Consider the following 20279-nt stretch of genomic DNA (forward strand, 5'->3'; position numbering starts at 1 on the left):
TTGTTAGTCTGTCGACAGTAGCGAAGAGATTTCGAGTATTATTTAGGTTTCTGTTTATGATATTGGAGAAGAAAGTCTGTCTAGCTTTGCCTAGTTCCATATTGAAAGCACGAATGGTGTCTCTATAGATGTTATAGTGGATTACAAGTTTTGTCTTTCGCCACATGCGATTTTCTGCATTGTCTTTTCATAATTTGCACTGCTGTTGAGTTTTTCCAAGGTGCTTTTTGTTTACCATTTAGTGGCAGAAGTGATAGGTCTAACATATTTATAACACAGAGTCGGCTTTGCAACCTTGGCTAAATGAAGTTTACACAAGACTAGATAATGATCTGAGATGTCATCACTCTGCTGCAGAATTTCAACGGCATCAACATCTATTCCATGTGATAATATTAGATCTAGAGTATGATTGCGACAATGAGTAGGTCCTGACACGTGTTGTCTAACTCCAATAGAGTTCAGAATGTCTCTAAATGCCAATCCCAATGAACCTTTTTCATTATTTACATGTATATTAAAATCACCAACAATTAGGACTTTATCTGCAGCCATCTGTAACTCTGATAGAAAGTCCGCAAAAAGTCTGTATGGTGCCCTGGTGGCCTGTATACTGTAGCCAGCACAAATCTCAGAAGTGATTTAACATTTACACTAGATAACGTTACAGAAAGCACCATCACTTCAAAATAATTATATTTGAAACTAGACTTAATACTGAAGATATTGCTATAAATTACAGCAATTCCCTTCCCTTTATCCTTTTAAACGAGCCTCGTGTTTATAGCAGTAGTCTGGCGGTGTGGACTAATTTAAAGTAATGTTATCGTCTGGTTTTAGCCAATTTTCTCTCAAACACAGTGCATCTAGGTTATGATCTGTTATCATATCATTAACAATAAGTGCTTTTGAAGAAAGGGATCGAATATTCAGCAACTCAAGCTTTATCATTTGTTCATCTGTCTTTTAATTACTAAAAAATTGTAGGCCTATCTGCTAAATGGGAATATTGAATACATTATTGGCCTACTGAATACCTTGAAACAGATTGATTTTAATATGAAAATGCATTACTTGCATCACCAATAGAATTAACAGAAGAGAGAATGGATCTCCTTTTTTGACACCTCTACATTGTGGTCCCTAAAGGTAGTTTAACAGAATTATTGCAATTATCATCCACATATGAAGCCAAATTGACAATCATCTATGATTTCATTTAAACATGACTAACTTTAGTCGATTTGCAAAGATATGTGACAATAATTTAGAACCATTATTGATTAAAGTTTTTATAGGCCTCAAATTCTCTATAAATCTTCAACCGGCTTAGGAATCAGTGTAATCAATCCCTGTAACATAGTTGGCAACAATACTTAATTGTCCAAAATTCTAAGATATCTTATTTAAATTCTTGTAAAATTTCTCTTGTAAATTCTTTTACCTGTAAAATTCACAGGTAAAGAAACGATGGTTTGAAACGTAAAATCTTCCTCTTTGTCATCCTCCAGCACATTAGGTGGCGCTTTGCTCCCTTTTATCGGTTTGCAACTCGCCAGTAAATGCACAGAAGAAGAAGAACACGTCACAAGGCTGCGCCGCACTTTCGTGTCTGAGGTGATTCGACTGAAGAAAGGTTTGTGTTTTTAAGCATTTTAAGTGTTTAAGTTGATAAAAACCGTTGATTCAATTGTATAGTTTTTGCAAGCGCTGTAGAGTGAATGGATTATTATTCAACGTCACATTGTAATGCTGTATCTAACATTTATCAGTCTTATTTTTGTGAGTAAAGTGCTTCCACACAAAAGTAATAGAAAAGATATGCGTCTCATTTTCTTGGTTAATAACTGTGGAGATGTCCTCAATGCAATATAATTTAATTTACATTGAATGCGCATAAAAGTTTTTCGTCGTGGAGATGACTTTCTCTCTTCAAACATTTTAGCTTTTTATTATTTCGCACATCCGGGTCACAAACTGCTCGTTCACTTTAAAATACCGAAAAGCAAAATAGTGCTTTAATTATTGACCATCATTGAGGAAAACAGAAGAACATCAGCAAATGCGAATTACACTGGCAATTATTGTATTAATTATAGATAATAATATTGAAGCTAATACCCTTTAGTTACTGAGCTTTGCCCCATTATTTAAACGCATCAACCACAGTTTACAAAGAAAAAATAAACGGTAAAAACCATGTCTTTATTTCTGCTTATATTTCATGATTTAAAGTGGAGCACACAAGCCTACTGTGTACAATACTTCAGAGTCTGATCACCTTTTTATTAAAGAAAGCTAGAAATCAATTTTCGTATTCATACAAACATACATTAAAGAGCATTAGAATTAGACAAGGTTAAACATCCCATAAAATATGAATTGAGTGACTGTACAAATTATACATTAATATTGTGTGCAATGTTTTCATGCACTTCTTTCACTTTATGATACAATCAAGTATTAGAACAAATTAAAGTTGTTCAAATACGTGAATATTTCCAGCCCAAATTCCTCAAAAATCATTAGTTTGATCATCTTAAATGTGTCCCATCCTCTGGTTTTGTCTGGATATGATTGTTTTAGACAAGATTGGAGATAAATCATAATAAATATGAATGAACAATAAAAACAATAACTTGCAGATCTAGCGCGCATATCTTTATTTATCTCAGGACTGTGAAAACACCAGCAACGCTAGGACATTATCGCACGCATAATGTCGCACATTAACCCTTTCACGCATAGTGGTCACTACAGTGGACAGCTATTAAAAATGCATTTTCTTGAATTTGCACGGGTTTTTATGGCAAAGTTGCACATCAATCTCTTCATTGGACCCTTGTGCATCATCCTATAAATTGCAATCAAGTGGCAAGCCTTTGTGTTTCGATTTTTCCCCCCTCCAAACTAAGATGACCAAGGGTCAGTCAGACATGCCAAGTTGCTCCAGAATATCCACCCATTCCTTCGAATCTAGGAGACTCTTGGAGGTAAAAAAAATATTGCAGCATCAAGCAATATCTAATGAGTCATATCACAGTAAAATTTTCCAAGTTTTGATTTTAGATTGAGAGAAAACTCTGATTAATCACATGTCCACTGTAGTGGACGTCATGCATCAACTGCTATATTTCAGCTACAATTCATAATTATAATGTGAATATTGTTTTTGAAATTTAAAACTTAAAAACTTAATCTGCAGTGACTTTTTTACTGTAAATAAATGTATTTGTATTATTAGAAAGTAATTTTCATTGACATTGAAAAAAGTCATGTGATTACATATGTATGACACTTGTAATGCATTACTTTATTTGTTAGATCAAAAAGTAATCTGATTTCATAATGCACGTTATTGTAATGTGTTTTTTTACTCATAACATCAAAAAGTAATCTGATTACGTAATGCATGTTACTTGTAATGTGTTTCTTTACTCATAACATCAAAAAGTAATCTGATTACATAATGCATGTTACTTGTAATGCGTTTCCTTACTCATAACATCAAAAAGTAATCTGATTATGTAATATGCATTATTTTAATGCATTTCTTTACTCATAACATCACAAAGTAATCTGATTATGTAATGCATGCTACTTGTAATGCGTTTCTTTACTTGTTACATAAAAAAGTAATCTGATTAGGTAATGCACATTACTTGTAGTTAATTACCTGTTAGATCAAAAAGTAATCTGATTAGGTAATGCATGTTACTTGTAACACATTACTTTACTTGTAACATCAAAAAAGTAATCTGAATGGGTCATGCATGTTAGTTGTAATGCATTACCCCCAACACTGATCATTTCAGATGAGATTGAAAAAACGTATCGCTAGGTTTTCTCAGAGGAGGGCTATAATAGAAATGTGCATGTCCATCTTGAACATAATCAGAATTATCAGCTAATAAGGGTAAATCTCCATACTCTGGTGCACTGGAGGGAGCATCTGAGTGGTTTCCACAGTTGTACCTTGACAGACTGTAGAAAAATCTGATGGAATCATGTCCTCATGTTCTGATATCAAAGATACGCCAAGTGCAACTTGTATGAAGTTGTATGAAGCCTTTGCAATATTTTGCATTTAGATTTTTTGTATATATTTTATAGTTTTCACATGATTTGATATAATTGTATTGATTAGTTCGTTAAATTCACATACTTTATGTGTTTGATTATTGTCTTATATTAAATCTAGTATATCTTAAGTTTAAACCAAATGCATGCTGTCCACTCAAGTGGACATCTGAAGATCTCTTTGAAAAATTTGTAAAAAAATAAAATAAAAATCAATTCTTGTTTTTCATGCCCTAAGAGCAATAAAAACACATAGGAAAAAAATCCTGACTGAGGATATCATAATTCATGCATGAAAGGGTTAAAGTGGGTAACAATGAAAGGTGAGGTCATATTGAACTGTTTGAAATATTGATGCTACTTTGTCAAGTTTAACGACGTTAGTTTAATTTTCTCGTCAAAATTGCGATCGTCTATTGACAATAATGCAGGCATAAATTTGATTACGTTCCTAATCAGAGTCTGATGTGATGACATGCAGACTGTGATAAAGGCTTATTTCAGGTACTGACAAGTTATAATGGGAGAAATGGAGCCATTCAAAATTCCCCCCAGAAGATTTTCCAATTAAACTTTTTTTTTTTTAAATGTGGTCAATTTGATATCAATTCTTAAAAACCACGAATCTCTCTTTTTTGTGTGTATTTATTTTCGCAAACATTAAACATAATATCTGATTGACGTTAATCTCATTTACTAGTGTTCTACTCTAGATGTCAACCTCTTACCTTGATCCTGTCACTCATTCAGTGCTGAACATGTAGGATGCAGGTGCTCCTGTCAGCAAGTGGTACTCACTGCAGAGTCAAATGAGGACCAGCTCCTCCTCTCGCTGGAGCTCTAAGGGGGTGGTCTTTGAAAATAACACACCCCTTTAAGACTGAGCGATAAATCGATTTTAGCGATTAACTCAAATGTGTAGTTTGTCAACTTGTTTGAATGAAAATCAGTTTTCTCTTAACATCCGCCGACGCTCCCCTGGTCACTGTCTCTCGTTGCTATTAGGATGTGAAGAGAGTTTCAACCAGAATAACATGTGTTTATTGAAAAAATTGCTTACCCTAACTTTAACTCTCACTCTGACACTCCCTTACCAGTGCATTGAACTAGAGCTGATTGAGACGCACCCAGAGATTTAGTTTGGATTCATGTTTCTTTGTTAATTATCCTCATTATTCTATTATCTTTAACAGGACAGAGTGTCCAAACACACAGAAAAACTCCCGGTGAAGCAACTGAGATCCACGTGACACAAGATGGCGTTGATTAAAGAGGAGAGTGAAGAAATGAAGATTGAAGAAGTATTCAGTTTGAAACAAGAAGATACTGAGGAACAAATAGGTTGGTTTCATACTCAAAACTGAACTCAGTCATTTAAAATGTTGATGTCTACAGAAATGAATGATATTTTTCAAAGAATGTCCTATTTAAAGCAGTTTTATTTGACATGTAGTGAGTCGCTCTTGGGCAGTAGGGGTGGGAATCTCTTGGCACTTCAGGATTCGATTACGATTCAGAAGGGTGCGATGATAAAATTATTATTGATACATATTTTTTTCTATACAGGATTTCTTCTTTTCTGACTGTGACGTTAGGGTGAATCTTTCTTTAATAACCTCATGATCCGATTCGATTCAGTGAGTCATGATCTGATTCCAAAACGATTCTTGATCTACATATTTTTTATTATTAAGTTACCGACTTTATATCTTACATTTATTTGTACATCATTTTTGTGAAAATTTAATTACTTGTCTAATTATAAATAGGCCTACTTTTTAAGGCGAGACATGACAGGCAAAAACATAGTTTTTTTTTTTTCACTGATCAATTTTGAGATTTTGGGATATTTGTCTTCAATAACATGTCTTCTGTCAGACTTTTGGTGAAAAAAAAGTCAGAAATACACATTTAGGTCTTTATTTTACTACACTTTGTCTGTTTGTGTCTGTAGATTTCTTACAAATTCAACAAAAACTGGCGTTCTTAATCATCCTGCTGCTCCGTGATCTTCTGCATTTCCGTCGTCACATACACCGTTAGAAAGCTCTCTCTCTCCTGTACAATGCTGTCGGATCCAAATATGGTCATTTCCTTTTTATCAGCAACCAATCGTGAAAGTAAAAGGGGGGATTTAATCTCTAAATGCGCGATCTCATTGACTTAAAGCCTGTTTTCTCAAAATGACTTTTCTCTCATACTCCAAGTCCGAAATCTCCACGTCAGTAGCACCTATACACCAAACTTTCCAGTCTTGTACCTAGTTATATTATGAAGACATTTGCTGAGGGATTTGTAAATATATTATTCCTAGCCTGATTTATATAACATTTTATTCCAAAAAACATGGTGAAAATCTATTTTTTATGGCTATGGACAGTATATAACTGAGTAAATATCCATAATAAAAAGATAGATGTATAGATATCCATAAATCCCTCTGTAATTTTTTCCCCCATCTAATATGTGAACACAATGAAAAAATAATTTTGAACATGGCTTTATGCAATACTCAGATTTAGTTTTTTTGCAAATTAGCGGATATGTAATTAGATAATTTAATGCCTAATTTGCATATTTAAACATTAAATTACAGAAAACTTGTAATACATTTTTTTCTCATCTTAATGTCGGGAATCAACTGGGAAAGTTTCATGGTGATATCTGCTAGTTAAAAAATTTACCCTATTCACCTGTAGTGTCTCGCCTTAAAATAATTTAATTACAGGTTTTAATCAAATTGTGTACGAATTTTCAGCTAACAGTATAGCTTAAAAACTTGCAAGCAAAAATTACATACAAGCAAGAAATATTACAAGCAATAAACTAGGGATGTCCCGATCCGATCCACGGCATCGGTATCGTGCCGATACTGGCCAAAAACGCTAGATCGGATATCGGAGGGGAGAAAAAAATGTATCCGATACCTATGATCCGATATTAGGGGTGGAACGGTACATGAATTTGTAGCCTACTGAACGTACGTTCGGTGCATGGATTTACACGGAGAATACACATTATAAAAATAAATAAAACTTGCGTGCACATATTAATGTAATACTGTTAGATACGCGCATAGACATATGCGAGAACGCGCGTCTGTATCGCTTCAAATGCTCGCTTTACATTATACGCGCGTCCCAAAACGTGTAATTGTGTAAAACACAATGTGCTTTTGTCAAACTGTAAACTCTTGTCAAACTGTAACTGTCACCCAACCAAAATCTCTCACACACACACACACACGCACACACATGCTGTTTAAAAGCAAAAATGATCTCATCTTTTGGACATTCATCATATTGCATTGGTTTTCATTTCTTGTCCTAAAACAGAGCGCTAATCTTTTTATTTTTAAGTTACACATTCTACATTGAATAAAAAAGAAAATCCAATGTGTTTTTTAAAAGTAGTATTATTTTATACAGAAATAAATTATTTATAATTCAGATGAGAATAAAGTTAAAGTTAATTAAAATTTTAAGGAAACAAATATATTGATCTGAAATATAGCAAATTAATTTTAAATTCATTCAGGTACAATTACCAAACATATCTCAAGGCCTTTTGAATAAAGGGTGGCAGTCTTTCATTATCAACTGTTGTTGTGGACTATATACTGGAGAAGTATTTGTTCTCCATTTGAGTGAGATGTTTTTATGTGGCTAATAGAGCAAAGTGCTTCCATATATTTTATTATTAGTAGTATTAGTTCAAGAATAAAATAAAAATATCGGATTGATATCAGTATCGGCAAATAGCCAAAGCTGCGGCATCGGCAGGGCCGGTTCTAGACATTAGGAGGCCCTAGGCAAAATTCATGTTGGAGGCCCCCCACCCCCAATAAAAAACACTTGAAACAAATATGATTCCTAACCTTTATATTTATACAACATTTAATTTTAAATTTAGTATATTTTTACTTATACAGTACATAAGTTTGGACAAATTAAAAAATTACATGTTTTTGAAAGAAGTCTCTTATGCTCATCAAGCCTGGATTTATCTGATCAAAAATACAGAAAAATAATATAGTGAAATATTATTAAATAATGGTTTTCTATTTTACTATACTTTAAAATATATTTCTGTGATGCAAAGCTGAATTTAGTGTCACGTGATCCTTCAGAAAACTTTAATATTCTGATTTATTATCAAATGTTAGAAATTGTGCTTAATATTTATTTTATAACCTGTGATACTTTTTTTCAGGATTTTTTTATTTTTAAAAAGTTGTTTTAAAAAAGTCTTCATTATCACTTTTCATATATTTAACACATCCTCGCTGAATATTCCTGTTTTTTCTTCTTTTTTTTCTGTATTTTTGATCAAATAAATGCAGGCTTGTAGAGCATAATATGAAACTTTAAACATTAAAAACAGTAATGGGTCCAGACTTTTTACCATTACTGATGTACATATTAATCAAACTTTATCTAAGGTAATCTCTTTTTTGTTTAATGAAGATGTTATTGTTGTTGTTGTTATTTTGCTGTTTTATTAAATTTATTCACAGTTCCAGAATACCACTTCAGTAGATGAACATAAGTGCTTTTATCATTTTTTTTCATAGCTGCGGTATGGGCAGGATTTTTCCCTCCCATTTAATCAATATTGACTGCAGATATTATGATATTATGTATTGCATTGTTACCTTAACCCCTATGGGTTAATATGCTAGAGAAAGACACGGTAGCTACTGAGCAGAATTTTTTTTTTTTTAACTCATCAGCAGAATTTAGAAGATAGACCCATAGATATGAGATCCTTTATTTGAAACATTTAAAAATGCTGTAGTGTGTTGGCTTTTTAACTTTGAATACAAACGTCTTGTCTTTTACTTTTGTAGCTTTTTTACTAGTCAGCTCCCGACACGATGTTATTCCTTGTACGCGCAAATTCAAAGCGTCGCGTCTGGGCACGTTAATGACGCTCGCGCTCTTTTAAACTTGTAATAAAGCGGTGAATGATTTTTCCAGAAATGACGCTGATCTACAGTACAAGTTTATATTTAGAATACATTGCAATCACTCCAAAATAGATGACGACAACTCACACACCTGCATTACGAGCTGTGCTTCTTTGAGTGCCAATTTAGGCTTTTGCTTCGCAGCACCTGATGGATGCGTTCGTTACACAAACGTTCAGAAGCCAGCACCCGCTTTGAAACGGAAACATTAATTGGTTTAACTGCAGATGAGTGACAATTCAACAATATCCAGTGAACAATGAGGCTAGTATTTCTGTCCGTCTTGACTGGTGGACTATATATATAGGGGATGTTACGGTTATGGAGGCCCCTCCTCAAAGCCCGAGGCCCTAGGCAATCGCCTGCTCTGCCTATAGCTAGCGCCGGCCCTGGGCATCGGTATCGTATCGGAAGTGAAAAAGTGGTATCGGGACATCCCTACAATAAACGAAGAGTTCTTTCAATATCTAAGGCAACCCTCTACAATGCAAGTAAATCACTCGCATATGCGACTAAAACTTCATCTGGGTGACTAATGTCTATCATTACCCATTGTCTAATAAATTCTTAGATTTTACTCGCCAGTTTGTGTGTTAGATGCCAAGTATCCCTCACTGAACTCTGACTGAGCGCTTCTGGGTTTCACTCTCCGTCATGCGATCTGTACTATTTAAATTCCGCTCAATGGATGCACAGGGTATTTGACGTACCGTAAAGTCTCAAAGGCGCACGACTCGCTGTCGCTTTGCTGAGAGCGCTGTTTCTCTCACACACATGCAAAGATATGTGATATTTCAGTTTTTCTTTTTTAATAAATGTGCAAAAATGTCAACAATTCTGTGTTTTTCTGTCAATATGGGGTGCTGTGTGTACAATAATGAGGAAAAAAAAAGAACTTAAATGATTTTAGCAAATGGCTGCAATATAACAAAGAGTGAAAAATTTAAGGGGGTCTGAATACTTTCCGTACCCACTGTATATATGTGTGTGTGTGTGTATATATGTATATGTGTGTATATATGTATTAGGGATGGGCATTCGATTAAATTTTCCTAGTCGATCGTCGGGAGAATTAACGATCGACTATCGATTAATCATTAATATTTTTATATTGAAATTCATTATTTCTATAACTTTTTATAAATTAAAATGCAATGAAAATACAAAAATACAGTTTGTTTGTCCTCGATGAGATCTTTATTACAAGAAGATCAACTTGTGGCAGTGAAACTGGACATTCGGTAGACTTGAAGATATGCCCTGCGGTGCTCTAAAACAGCGGAACCTGCAGCTGAGCTGGCGTTCTTAAACAGAGACCCATGGCCACTTCATCCGTTTTCTGTGATCGGATAGCTATCCGATCGTGAAAAGACCAAATGTAAATGCCCTCCGAAACGCATTCGAGACGGATTTAAATCCGATCGCGCAAACCACTTCAGGAGGAGATCTGAGACGCATTCCAGACGAAACTGGACAAGTGTAAATGCATCTGGTTGTTGAAACCACATGTAAATTTGACTTATCCCAAAAATGCTAAGAAATAAACGTGTGAGAGCTTGTTATAGGCTATATGTCATGTTATAGCCAGATATGACGACGCTACTTCAACACGCATCACATCAGATGAGCATCTATTCATCAAGCCAACGTGCAAACTATCGCAAATCAAAGTGAAAGTCATTCATCAACACACAATCATCTTCATTAAAAGTAAAGAACCGAAATGATCTTACCAGGGCTGTTGCCGCAATATCTTGTTGCGGTCTTTGATTTAGACATTTTCGCTGATGATCAATAAAATGCAGCTCATATCAGTTGCTTTCGGTGACGTGCAACAATTTAAATATGCATATAGCGTGGGAATTCATGATCGGATTTATATCCGTTTTGCAAAAACACATTTATGTGACCAGGTGTAAATGGAATCGTTTTGATAATTCAGATAGTTAACCGATCTGAGAAAACGCATGACGTTCCCATAGAACTTCTGCACCAGTCTACTGATTTCTGTTGAGAAAGATAAGCATGTTGACATGATCTGGGATCAGACGCGACCGCAACCTGGTGACAGCCAGTCCAGCCGTCGAAAACACCCGCTCTGAGGGGACTGACGTTGCCGGGATGCACAGGTACCTCCGCGCTAAAATTAATTCCATTGCTTCAAGACTCACACTCTACGCAACGCAACCTGCATTAGTTTAATCGATAACAAATAAACGTGATCGACGAAATTCTTAACGATCAACTATCGATCGTCGATTAATCATGCCCATCCCTAATATATATATAATATGTAATATATATATAATCACATTATGAAATAAATGTTTTTTTCTCCAAAACATGTTGGCCACAATTATTGGTACCCTTTTATTAAATAAAGTTAAAAAAATTAAAATCTTTTGCCAAGATAACTCCTCTGAGTCTTCTCCTATAATGCCTGATGAGTTTGGAGAACACCTGACAAGAGATCAGAGACCATTGCTTCATACAGAATCTCTCCAGATCCTTCAGATTCCCAGATCCATGTTGATGCTTCTTCTCTTCAGTTCACTCCACTCATTTTCTATATGGTTCAGGTCAGGGAACTGGGACGGTCATGGCAGAAGCTTCATTTTGTGCTCCCTAACACATTTTTGTGTTGATTTTGATGTTTGGATTGTTGTCCTGATGGAAGATCCAACCACGGCCCATTATAAGATTTCTAGCAGAAGGCGTCAGGTTTTGATTTTTTTTATCTGTTGATATTTGATAGAATCCACGATGCCATGTATCTGAATAAGAAGTCCAGGACTTCCAGCAGAAAAATAGGCCCACAACATTAAAGATCCAATGGTATATTAAATTGTACACATGGGGTACTTTTTATCCTTGTGTGCACCAAACCCATCTAGTGTGTTTGCTGCCAAAAAGCTCTTTTTTTTAGTTTCATCTCATGTCTGACAACTGAATGCTAAATATATTTATGGGCTTTCTGACCCCAAGACTCAACTAATCGCTGCAATTCTCCAGCTGTGATTACTGAAGAGTCTTTGGCCACTCAAACTTTCATCCTCACCGTGCATTAAGACAATATAGACACACGTCCTCTTCCTGGCAGATTCGTAACATCTTTAGTTGATTATAACTTCTTAATTATTGCCCTGATGGTGAATGGGGATTTTCAATTCTTTAGCTATTTTCTTACAGCCACTTTCTATTTTGTGAAGCTCAACAATTTTTTGCTGCACATCAGAACTATATTCTTTGGTTTTACTCATTGTGATGGATGATTAAGGGAATTTAGCCTTTGTGTTTCCTCATATTTAAACTCCTGTGAAACAAGAAGTCATAGCTGGACAATTTCATGTTCCTAGTCACCCTGGTGTGAAAAAAAAAAAAAAAAAGGTAAATATTAATGGGAATATACTTTCAGAGATGAAAAAAATTCTAGGGGTACCAATAATTGTGGCCAACGTGTTTTGGAGAAAAACATTTATTTCATAATGTGACAAAATGTCCACAAACACAGTATTTAACAGTAAACACGGATCTAAACATTATAATATTCACCGTATTAGAGTAAACACTCATACTAGCCTACTTTTTATCATTAGTGTTGGGAATCGTAAGACATTTTCTGGTTTTGGTTCCGATTCCGTTTCCGCCAAACAATTCCGGTTTCGGTTTCCCATTCAATACGAATTATTAAAACAACTAATAAAAAATAGTAGTAAGGGGAAAATGCAGTCCTTTTTGTGTTTATTTCGTATACTTGTCAAATGAGTTTAACAGACTGGTAATGTCAACAAATTCAACATATTATTTAGCAATTTTTGCAAAAATAATAAATTTTTCTTAAGGAAAATAAATATTTCTGCATTCTCTAGGATAATTTGGGACCTCTCCTATAGCTTATTGTATCTCCAGCAGTGGAGAATACCCTCTCAGAAGGGGTAGAATATGCTTGAACACACATGTAAGATCCAGACAGGTGAAACAATATTTCTTATAATATTTATTTGAATGATTGATTCATAAAGACTTCACTTCATTACTGGATGAATCAGTGCTCTAGAAGTTAAATAAACAGAACTGCATGCGTCTTGCGGAAGAACATTGTAGCCGGAGCTACTTCTCTGTTTATTTCTATGACGCGGGTGTGTCTCTCTCTTTCTCTCTCTCTCTCTCTCTCTCTCTCTCTCTCTCTCTCTCTCTCTCTCTCTCAAAACGTATACGAGTAGTGTGAGTGCTGTCATTACTATTTTAATATTCATGAGTTGAGTGTGAGACGTCGCTATTAAAGGATAAGCTCCCAGCACTTCGCCCACACATTTGGCCAGAACCGTTTTTGGAACCGAAATTTTTAAAAGGTTTTCGGTTCCCAACCCTATTTATCATGCTGTTTTATTATCGAACATAAAAACATCCTTGTGTCGTATATGTATATAAATTTAGCATTGAAAGGTTGACTACCTGTCTAGTTCACATTTCAACATGTTTCTGTCTAGATATAGATACATTATGTACGACATTAGGCTTCATGTTTTTACTCCAATCTCATTTCATAACGTACATTTTAGTCTGGCACCAGTTTAACATGTCTTACCTTAAAAATCTTCTCATCTTCAAATCGCGTTCTTCTAATTCTTCTGAGGTAAATGCAACAGCACAGCACAAACACAGTCTTCCAAACTCGCTGAAAAGCAGAGGAGTACGTTACTGGAGTCTCTGATTCTTTGTTTTGAGGTGATGGGACATTTACAGGCCTTCACGTGGACTATTTGCATGTCAATCGCTCCTGTGGGTGCGGTCACATTAGAGTTAATGAGGACCCGTTTGAGAAACAGTACAAAAAGTAACTGACATGTTGCTTTCATACGGATTACTTAGACAGAGAATATTTGTTTTTGATATAATTTAAATGCGTTTCAGAATGAACTTCATATTGAGAGAGACGGCAGAACGCGCATCATGTTTATTTTCTTTAGTTTACGAATCAAGACCTGTAGTGTAAACAAGGCCCTTGTGATCCGATCGACCATACCCCAACCCCTTTGTTCAAAGATCACAGACGGCCACAGATTATTGGTGTTCAACATTCACTGCACTTTAAAACATCACACTCTTTCTTGTTCGTATCATGAGAAAGATTAAAGACTCCAGCTTCGATATTTGGCCACTGTTTATGATAAAACTGGGTTGCAGTGATATTAATTTCTTAATTTATGTCAGGACTGCAAAATAATCAATCTGTAATGTTTGATATTTTGAATAGAATATCACACGCATATGAATTCACTCACATATAATTCACTCACGATAATTATCGGCAGCCAAAATTTCGGTGCAACCCTATTTTCTATGTAATGTTACTTTGTTGTAAATTTTATTCCTAACTTAAATCATTCACATATTTTTAAATAAAAAATTGTTCTAAGCCCTTTGTTTTATGATCTGTACTGACAATGATTATTTTTTTTATTTTGTGTATACATAGGATAAGGTAATATTACAAACCGTTACTATGCATTTATTTAGGATTTATTGTCAGTACTGGGCTTTGTACTGTGTGTGTGATGACCGTGTTTGTCTTCCACCACCAAAGACTATTTTGACCAACAAAAAACCCTGGATAAGATGGGGTATATAGCTATTTATATAATGTTGTTGGTTTTGATGCTTAATGTTTTTGTTAAATATTTTGATTTCTTTTGCATTGCGCCATTAAACTGGTGTCAACTTGTATTTGTCTTTTTTCATCTTAGACCTGATGGCGCTGAAAGAGGAGAGTTCTAAGGAAATGAAAGAGAAAGATCATGATTTCATGACTGGAAAAAAATCTACACAGATTAAAAAGACCTCACGGGAAAAAAGATTTACCTGCCAGCAGTGCGGAAAGAGTTTTTATCAACGTGGAAACCTTAGAGTCCATATTAGAATTCACACTGGGGAGAAACCTTTTTCCTGCAAACATTGTAAAAAGAGTTTCACTGATAAAGGAAACCTTAATATTCACATGAGAATTCACACTGGAGAGAAGCCTTATACCTGTCAACGATGTGGAAAGAGTTTCGCTCAAAAAGGAAACTTTACAAACCACATGAGAATTCACACTGGAGACAACCTTTTCAACTGCCAACAGTGTGGAAAGAGTTTCAGTGAAAAGGGAAGCCTTAAAATTCACATGAGGATTCACACTAAAGATATCTCATTCACCTGCCAACAGTGTGGAAGGAGTTTCACTCAAAAAGGAAACCTTAAAAAGCACCTGAGAATTCACACCGGAGAGAAGCCTTATACCTGCAGACTCTGCAAGAAGAGCTTCACACGGGAACTAGGCCTTAGGTATCACATGCAAATTCACACTGGAGAAAAGCCGTTCAAATGTTGTAGGTGTGAAAAGAGTTTCACACGTAAAGAGACCCTTGAGGACCACATGAGAGGTCACACTGGAGAGAAGCCGTTCACATGTGGTCAGTGTGGGAAAAGTTTTGTAGGAAGACAAAACCTTAATAAGCACATGAGGATTCACTCAAGCGAGAACTATTTTAAATGTCATCAGTGCGGAAGTAGATTCGGAGACATGAATCGCCTTAAGAATCATGTAATAACTCACTCTGGAGAGAAGCCTTTCATGTGCAATCACTGTGGAAAGAATTTTAAAAATAAAGGAAAGCTTAAAACTCACACGAGACTTCACAATGGAAAGAGGCCTTTCACATGTCTTCAGCGTGAGAAAAGTTTCACAAATCAAAGAGACCTGAGACGTCATTTCCAAATTCCCTCTCGAGGAAAGACACTGAATTGTGATCAGTGTAATAAAAAATTTCTTTTGCCATTATACTTACAGATACACCTGAAAAGTCACACAGATTTGAGACCCTATTCGTGTTCTTTGTGTGGAAAGAGTTTCAAATGGTTTAGCAATTTAAAATCGCACCAGCAAATGCGTATCTGTGTGAAATTGAGGCTACGGTCAAGCCGTAAATGAATGTGGGCCAAATCAGATTTTCTTAATGTGTATTTGTCGTGAGACTGTTCACATGACCTTTATACACTCACTGGCCACTTTATTAGGTTCACCTGTTACTATTTGTAAACAAAAATATTTAATCATCCAATCACATGGCAGCAACTCAGTGCATTTAGTCTTGTAGTCAAGATGAAGTTCAAACTGAGCATCAGAATGAGAAAGAAAGCTGATTTAAGTGACTTTGAATGTGGTATGGTTGTTGGTCCTAGACCGGTTGGTCTGAGTATTTCAGAAACTGCTGATCTACTAGGATTTTCATGTACAACTATCTCTAGGATTTACAGAGAGTGCTCAGAAAAAGAGAAAATATCCAGTTAGCGGCAGATCTGTGGGCTAAAATGTCTTGATGTCAAGAGAATAGCAAGACTGGTTGGAGCTGATAGAAAGGAAACTTTAACTCCAACCTCTCGTTTCAACCAAGTTCTGCAGAATAGTATCTCTGAACACACAACACTTCAAACCTTGAAACAAATGGGCAACGGCAACAAAAGATCACACAGAGTGCCTCTCCTATCAACTAAGAACAACAAACTTGGGCTACAAATGGACTCAACAAAATTGGACAATAGAAGATTAGAAAAATGTTTTCTGGTCTAACGAGTCTAATTTCCACTGTGGTATTTAGATGATAGGGTCAGAATTTGGCGTTTAACAACATGAAAGCAAGGACCCATTTTGTATCAATGGTTCAGGATGGTATGGGGGATATTTTCTTGGCATACTTTGGGCACCTTAGTACTAAAAGCATATTTTAATTGCCACAGCCTACCTGAGTATTGTTGCTGACCGTGTTGATCCCTTTATGACCACAGTGTACCCATCTTCTGATGGCTACTTCCAGCAGGATAACGCATCATGTCCCAAAGCTCAAATCATTTCAAACTGGTTTCTTGAACATGAAAATCGGTTCACTGCAATTAAATGGCTTTCACAGTCACCAGATCTCAAACCAATAAAGCAGCTTTGGGATGTGTTGGAACGGGAGATTCGCATGATGGATGTGCAGCTGACAAATCTGCCACAGCTGCATGATGCCATAATGTCCAAAATCAAACCGAAATCTCTGAGGAATATTTTCAGCACCTTGTTAAATAAATTAAGGCAGTTCTGAAGGCAAAAGGGTTCCAACCAGGTAATAGCAAGGTGTACTTAATAAAGTGGCCGGTGAGTGGAGTTGCCAACCGTATTGGGCCTAATTTATTTGTCCTGTACATGACCTCCTGTGTCCGGTTGAATGATAGACCTACAACAGCAGCAGTACACTTGAGAATGATCACCGACACCTGTCGTTCAAACTTTTGAATTGTAGTGTATAGTCTATTTCAGATAAATGCTATTATTTTGAAGGATGGTTTGTGTTTGTATAACATTAAAATAATTTTTTGAATTAAATTATACATAAATAGGTATGTCTGAGAACCTTTTATACACATTCTTAACTGCAGACACTGAAATGACATACACTGTGTGATACAGTACAAAATGTTTAGATTGTTCCGTCTTTTGCAACCCTACCGGTGAGTGTATGTGGTCCAGATCAGACACTCATCTGATCAAAAAATTATTTCTGCCACAAGTGATCTAGTTATTGAATCTGATTGGAATTATAAAGGAATATGTCTTTTTTGCTGTTTTTGTTTAGTTGTATGCCCATGTGTATTTTTTTGTGTGTTTTTTTCTATTTTAGAAAAGCTCATGTTAAGAAACTCACTGACAAAAAAATAAATAAAGTACTACTACTACTGTGTAGGCTTTTGTATAGTGGAAATAACCCATAGCACTAGGAAAATGAAAATGATGGTTCGGTATGTACTTCGGTTTGGAATGTTTTCGGTACAGCAGTGGATTTTTTTTTATTAAATAGTGATTTATTGAACAATGTCTCCGTTGCTTATGTAACCTCGATTCCCTGAGATAGCGGAAACGAGTATTGTGTCTTTGGTAGACAATATGGGGGAAACTCCTTTTCCCCGAATTGAAAAAATGCATAACACTAAAGCGATCTGAGCGCGCCAAGGTTACGTAATTAACTGAGACATTCCCTTTTGAAACATTTACATGTATTGCGAATTTGCTGGACGCTATGGGGAACCAATCCAGTCACACCGTGCTATGTGAGCAGAACGACATGTTCTAGCCCTAGCCATGGACGCATGGGTAAGGGTCCCTAGGTGGTAGGGCTGGAGAAGGGCAAGTTAGGCCCAGGAAAAAAAGGGGGCTCAGACTGTGGTCAGAGGGGAGCCCTTTGGTTCACCGAAGCATACAAAGAGCTGCTCTGACTGTCTGAAATAGACAGAGCGCTGTATATATACTCTTAAGGCCCGGACAGGGCAAGTGAAGTTGACGCTCGTGTTCTGAATCGATGTGATTGATCTGCCATGAGCCTTAGCAAATCACAAAAAAAAATTTGTCCTTCACCACTAAATGGAGAAATTGTGGGACTTTTATTGTGACAGTTTTATTAAATCTTGCTTACGCAAGATAAAAAGTGATCAAGCCTCTTTAGAGAGGAAAAAGTTCAAAAATTGTAACAGTAAAAAAAAAAAAGAAGAGTATCCTGTATTTAAAAAGGACATAATTGGGCTTGGGCGTAGACATGCGTTGAGTCTTACTCCCACATCTTTTTATTCTATAACTGGCTTAAAACCTCACGAATTCACTACCAATTGGACAATATTGTCGTCGTACACAGATCTGTATCGAATTATGGCAGCCAAATCAGCAAAACAAGGCAAAAAGGATCAGAAAGTTGAGGCATGTGGTGATGACGGTGGAGATATTTGCATGGCAGCCATCGCTAACCTTCTGGAAGAACACTGGGCTGCTCTTTTTGCATACTTTAAAACCACTGTTTCGACATTTGAGGTAAAACTGGACCAAATTCAAGCTACCGTGACGGAACGCGCCTCGAAGATACACTTATACACCTTAGAAACTACCTGTGCTATGTTAACAGAGAGCAACCCTAAACTTTTTGCCAAAGTTGTGGATCTGTTATCCACTGGCCTGTTATCGTCCGGCTTCACAAGTTTCGGCAGAAGGAAAAGATCATCCGTGAGGCCAGAGCGAAAAGGGGAAAGCTTAACTATCGCGGCACTCTCATCTCTATATACGAGGATTATGCTTCGGAGGTTCTCAAACAACGTTCCAAGTACAGAGAGGTGCTGTCTGAACTTTACAAACTGGGCCAAAACAGTGCTGTTGTTCCCGGCCAGGCTCACTATCGTAATGAATGAGGGAAACAGGAGAAGACTTGAATTGGTCGCTGAAGCAAAGGACTACATTGTATCTTTACATTCTGTTGAGGACTTTGGGGGATATCTTTAAGGCCACAATTGTTGCTTTTTTCCCTTCTTTTTCTTGTTTTTTTTTCTTTTCTTTTTCTTCTTCTTCATCTCTATCCCTCCTCTTTTTGGTTACTATCTCCTCTTTTCCTGTTGCAGGAGGCCGTATGGTTTCAAGCCACCTCAACCCTATACAGTAAGTAGTCAACCAGAATGCTTATTACCGCCGCGCTAGCTGCCATGGCAAAAATAAACCAGTTGCATATCAAAATCGTTCATGAAATGACCGCCAGGTGGTGCAAAGGGACATTTTGCAAAACAGCAGCAATTGCCGCATTTTGAAACGTAAGTTGGGCTAATGTCAATTAACAGTAAGAATGAAATACTACAACTATGGTAATTTCCAAATAAGCCTACAACAAACATGAAAAATAAAAATTAAAGAGCTATTGACATTTGCTGTACAATAATGAAACAACCTAAGATTTGGTGGAGTTGAAACTGCATGTTGTAAAGTAAGAATTTTATTATTAAATAAAGAAAGACAATTTGGTTATTTTTGTTTAAACAAATGATGCATACATATAAACAGTAACACTTTAGAATACTGTTCCGTCATTAATGAATAACTACACAGGAACAAATGAGTAATACACATTCTTTAAAAAAAAATGTATTAACATCTTCACAGTTAACATTCTAGTAACTGCTATTAACTAGCAAGAAACTCTGATTAACGAATTAGTAAGTAGTAGTGCTTAGTTGAGTGTGGTAGTTCACTATTAGCTAATCAGAAACTACTATTCTTTTTTAAACCTCCTAGAGAACTACTAAGAACTACTACATACAGGTTAAAAATTAACATGAATACTGTATAATGTACAATTAGTTGAGCTAATTTATATTCCTTTTTTTTTTTTTATGTTGCAGC

At 35.9% G+C, this 20279-nt stretch overlaps 1 protein-coding gene and 1 long non-coding RNA gene across 3 annotated transcripts in view; one reads left to right on the top strand and one right to left on the bottom strand.

Moving 5' to 3' along the window:
- LOC311289381 overlaps positions 1-20279 on the bottom strand; it is a 174932-nt gene that overhangs the window by 135939 nt on the left and 18714 nt on the right. The gene's annotated exons all lie outside the window — the stretch shown is intronic.
- Positions 1576-18749, top strand: LOC311289929 (uncharacterized protein). 2 transcript variants are annotated; one of them, XR_014627243.1, is made up of 4 exons: positions 1576-1636; positions 5274-5421; positions 14797-16949; positions 17089-18749. XR_014627243.1 is itself a non-coding variant. In XM_084408206.1 (3 exons), exons 2-3 carry the CDS (start codon positions 5337-5339, stop codon positions 16020-16022), a joined length of 1311 nt encoding a protein of 436 aa, XP_084264332.1. In that variant the 5' UTR covers positions 1576-1636; positions 5274-5336; the 3' UTR covers positions 16023-18749. The 2 variants fall into 2 exon arrangements, 1 of the variants encoding a protein (XP_084264332.1); XM_084408206.1 differs by having other exon boundaries at positions 14797-18749.

Source organism: Rutilus rutilus, assembly GCF_951802725.1.
Source record: "Rutilus rutilus genome assembly, chromosome: 4".
NCBI classification, from domain to species: domain Eukaryota; kingdom Metazoa; phylum Chordata; class Actinopteri; order Cypriniformes; family Leuciscidae; genus Rutilus; species Rutilus rutilus.

Excerpts from the sequence above, each read along its gene's own strand:
- LOC311289929 (XM_084408206.1), top strand. The coding sequence starts at position 5,337 with ATGGCGTTGATTAAAGAGGAGAGTGAAGAAATGAAGATTGAAGAAGTA. Across the intron at positions 5,422-14,796 it reads AGATACTGAGGAACAAATAG|ACCTGATGGCGCTGAAAGAG; the intron begins GTTGGTTTCATA and ends TTTTCATCTTAG.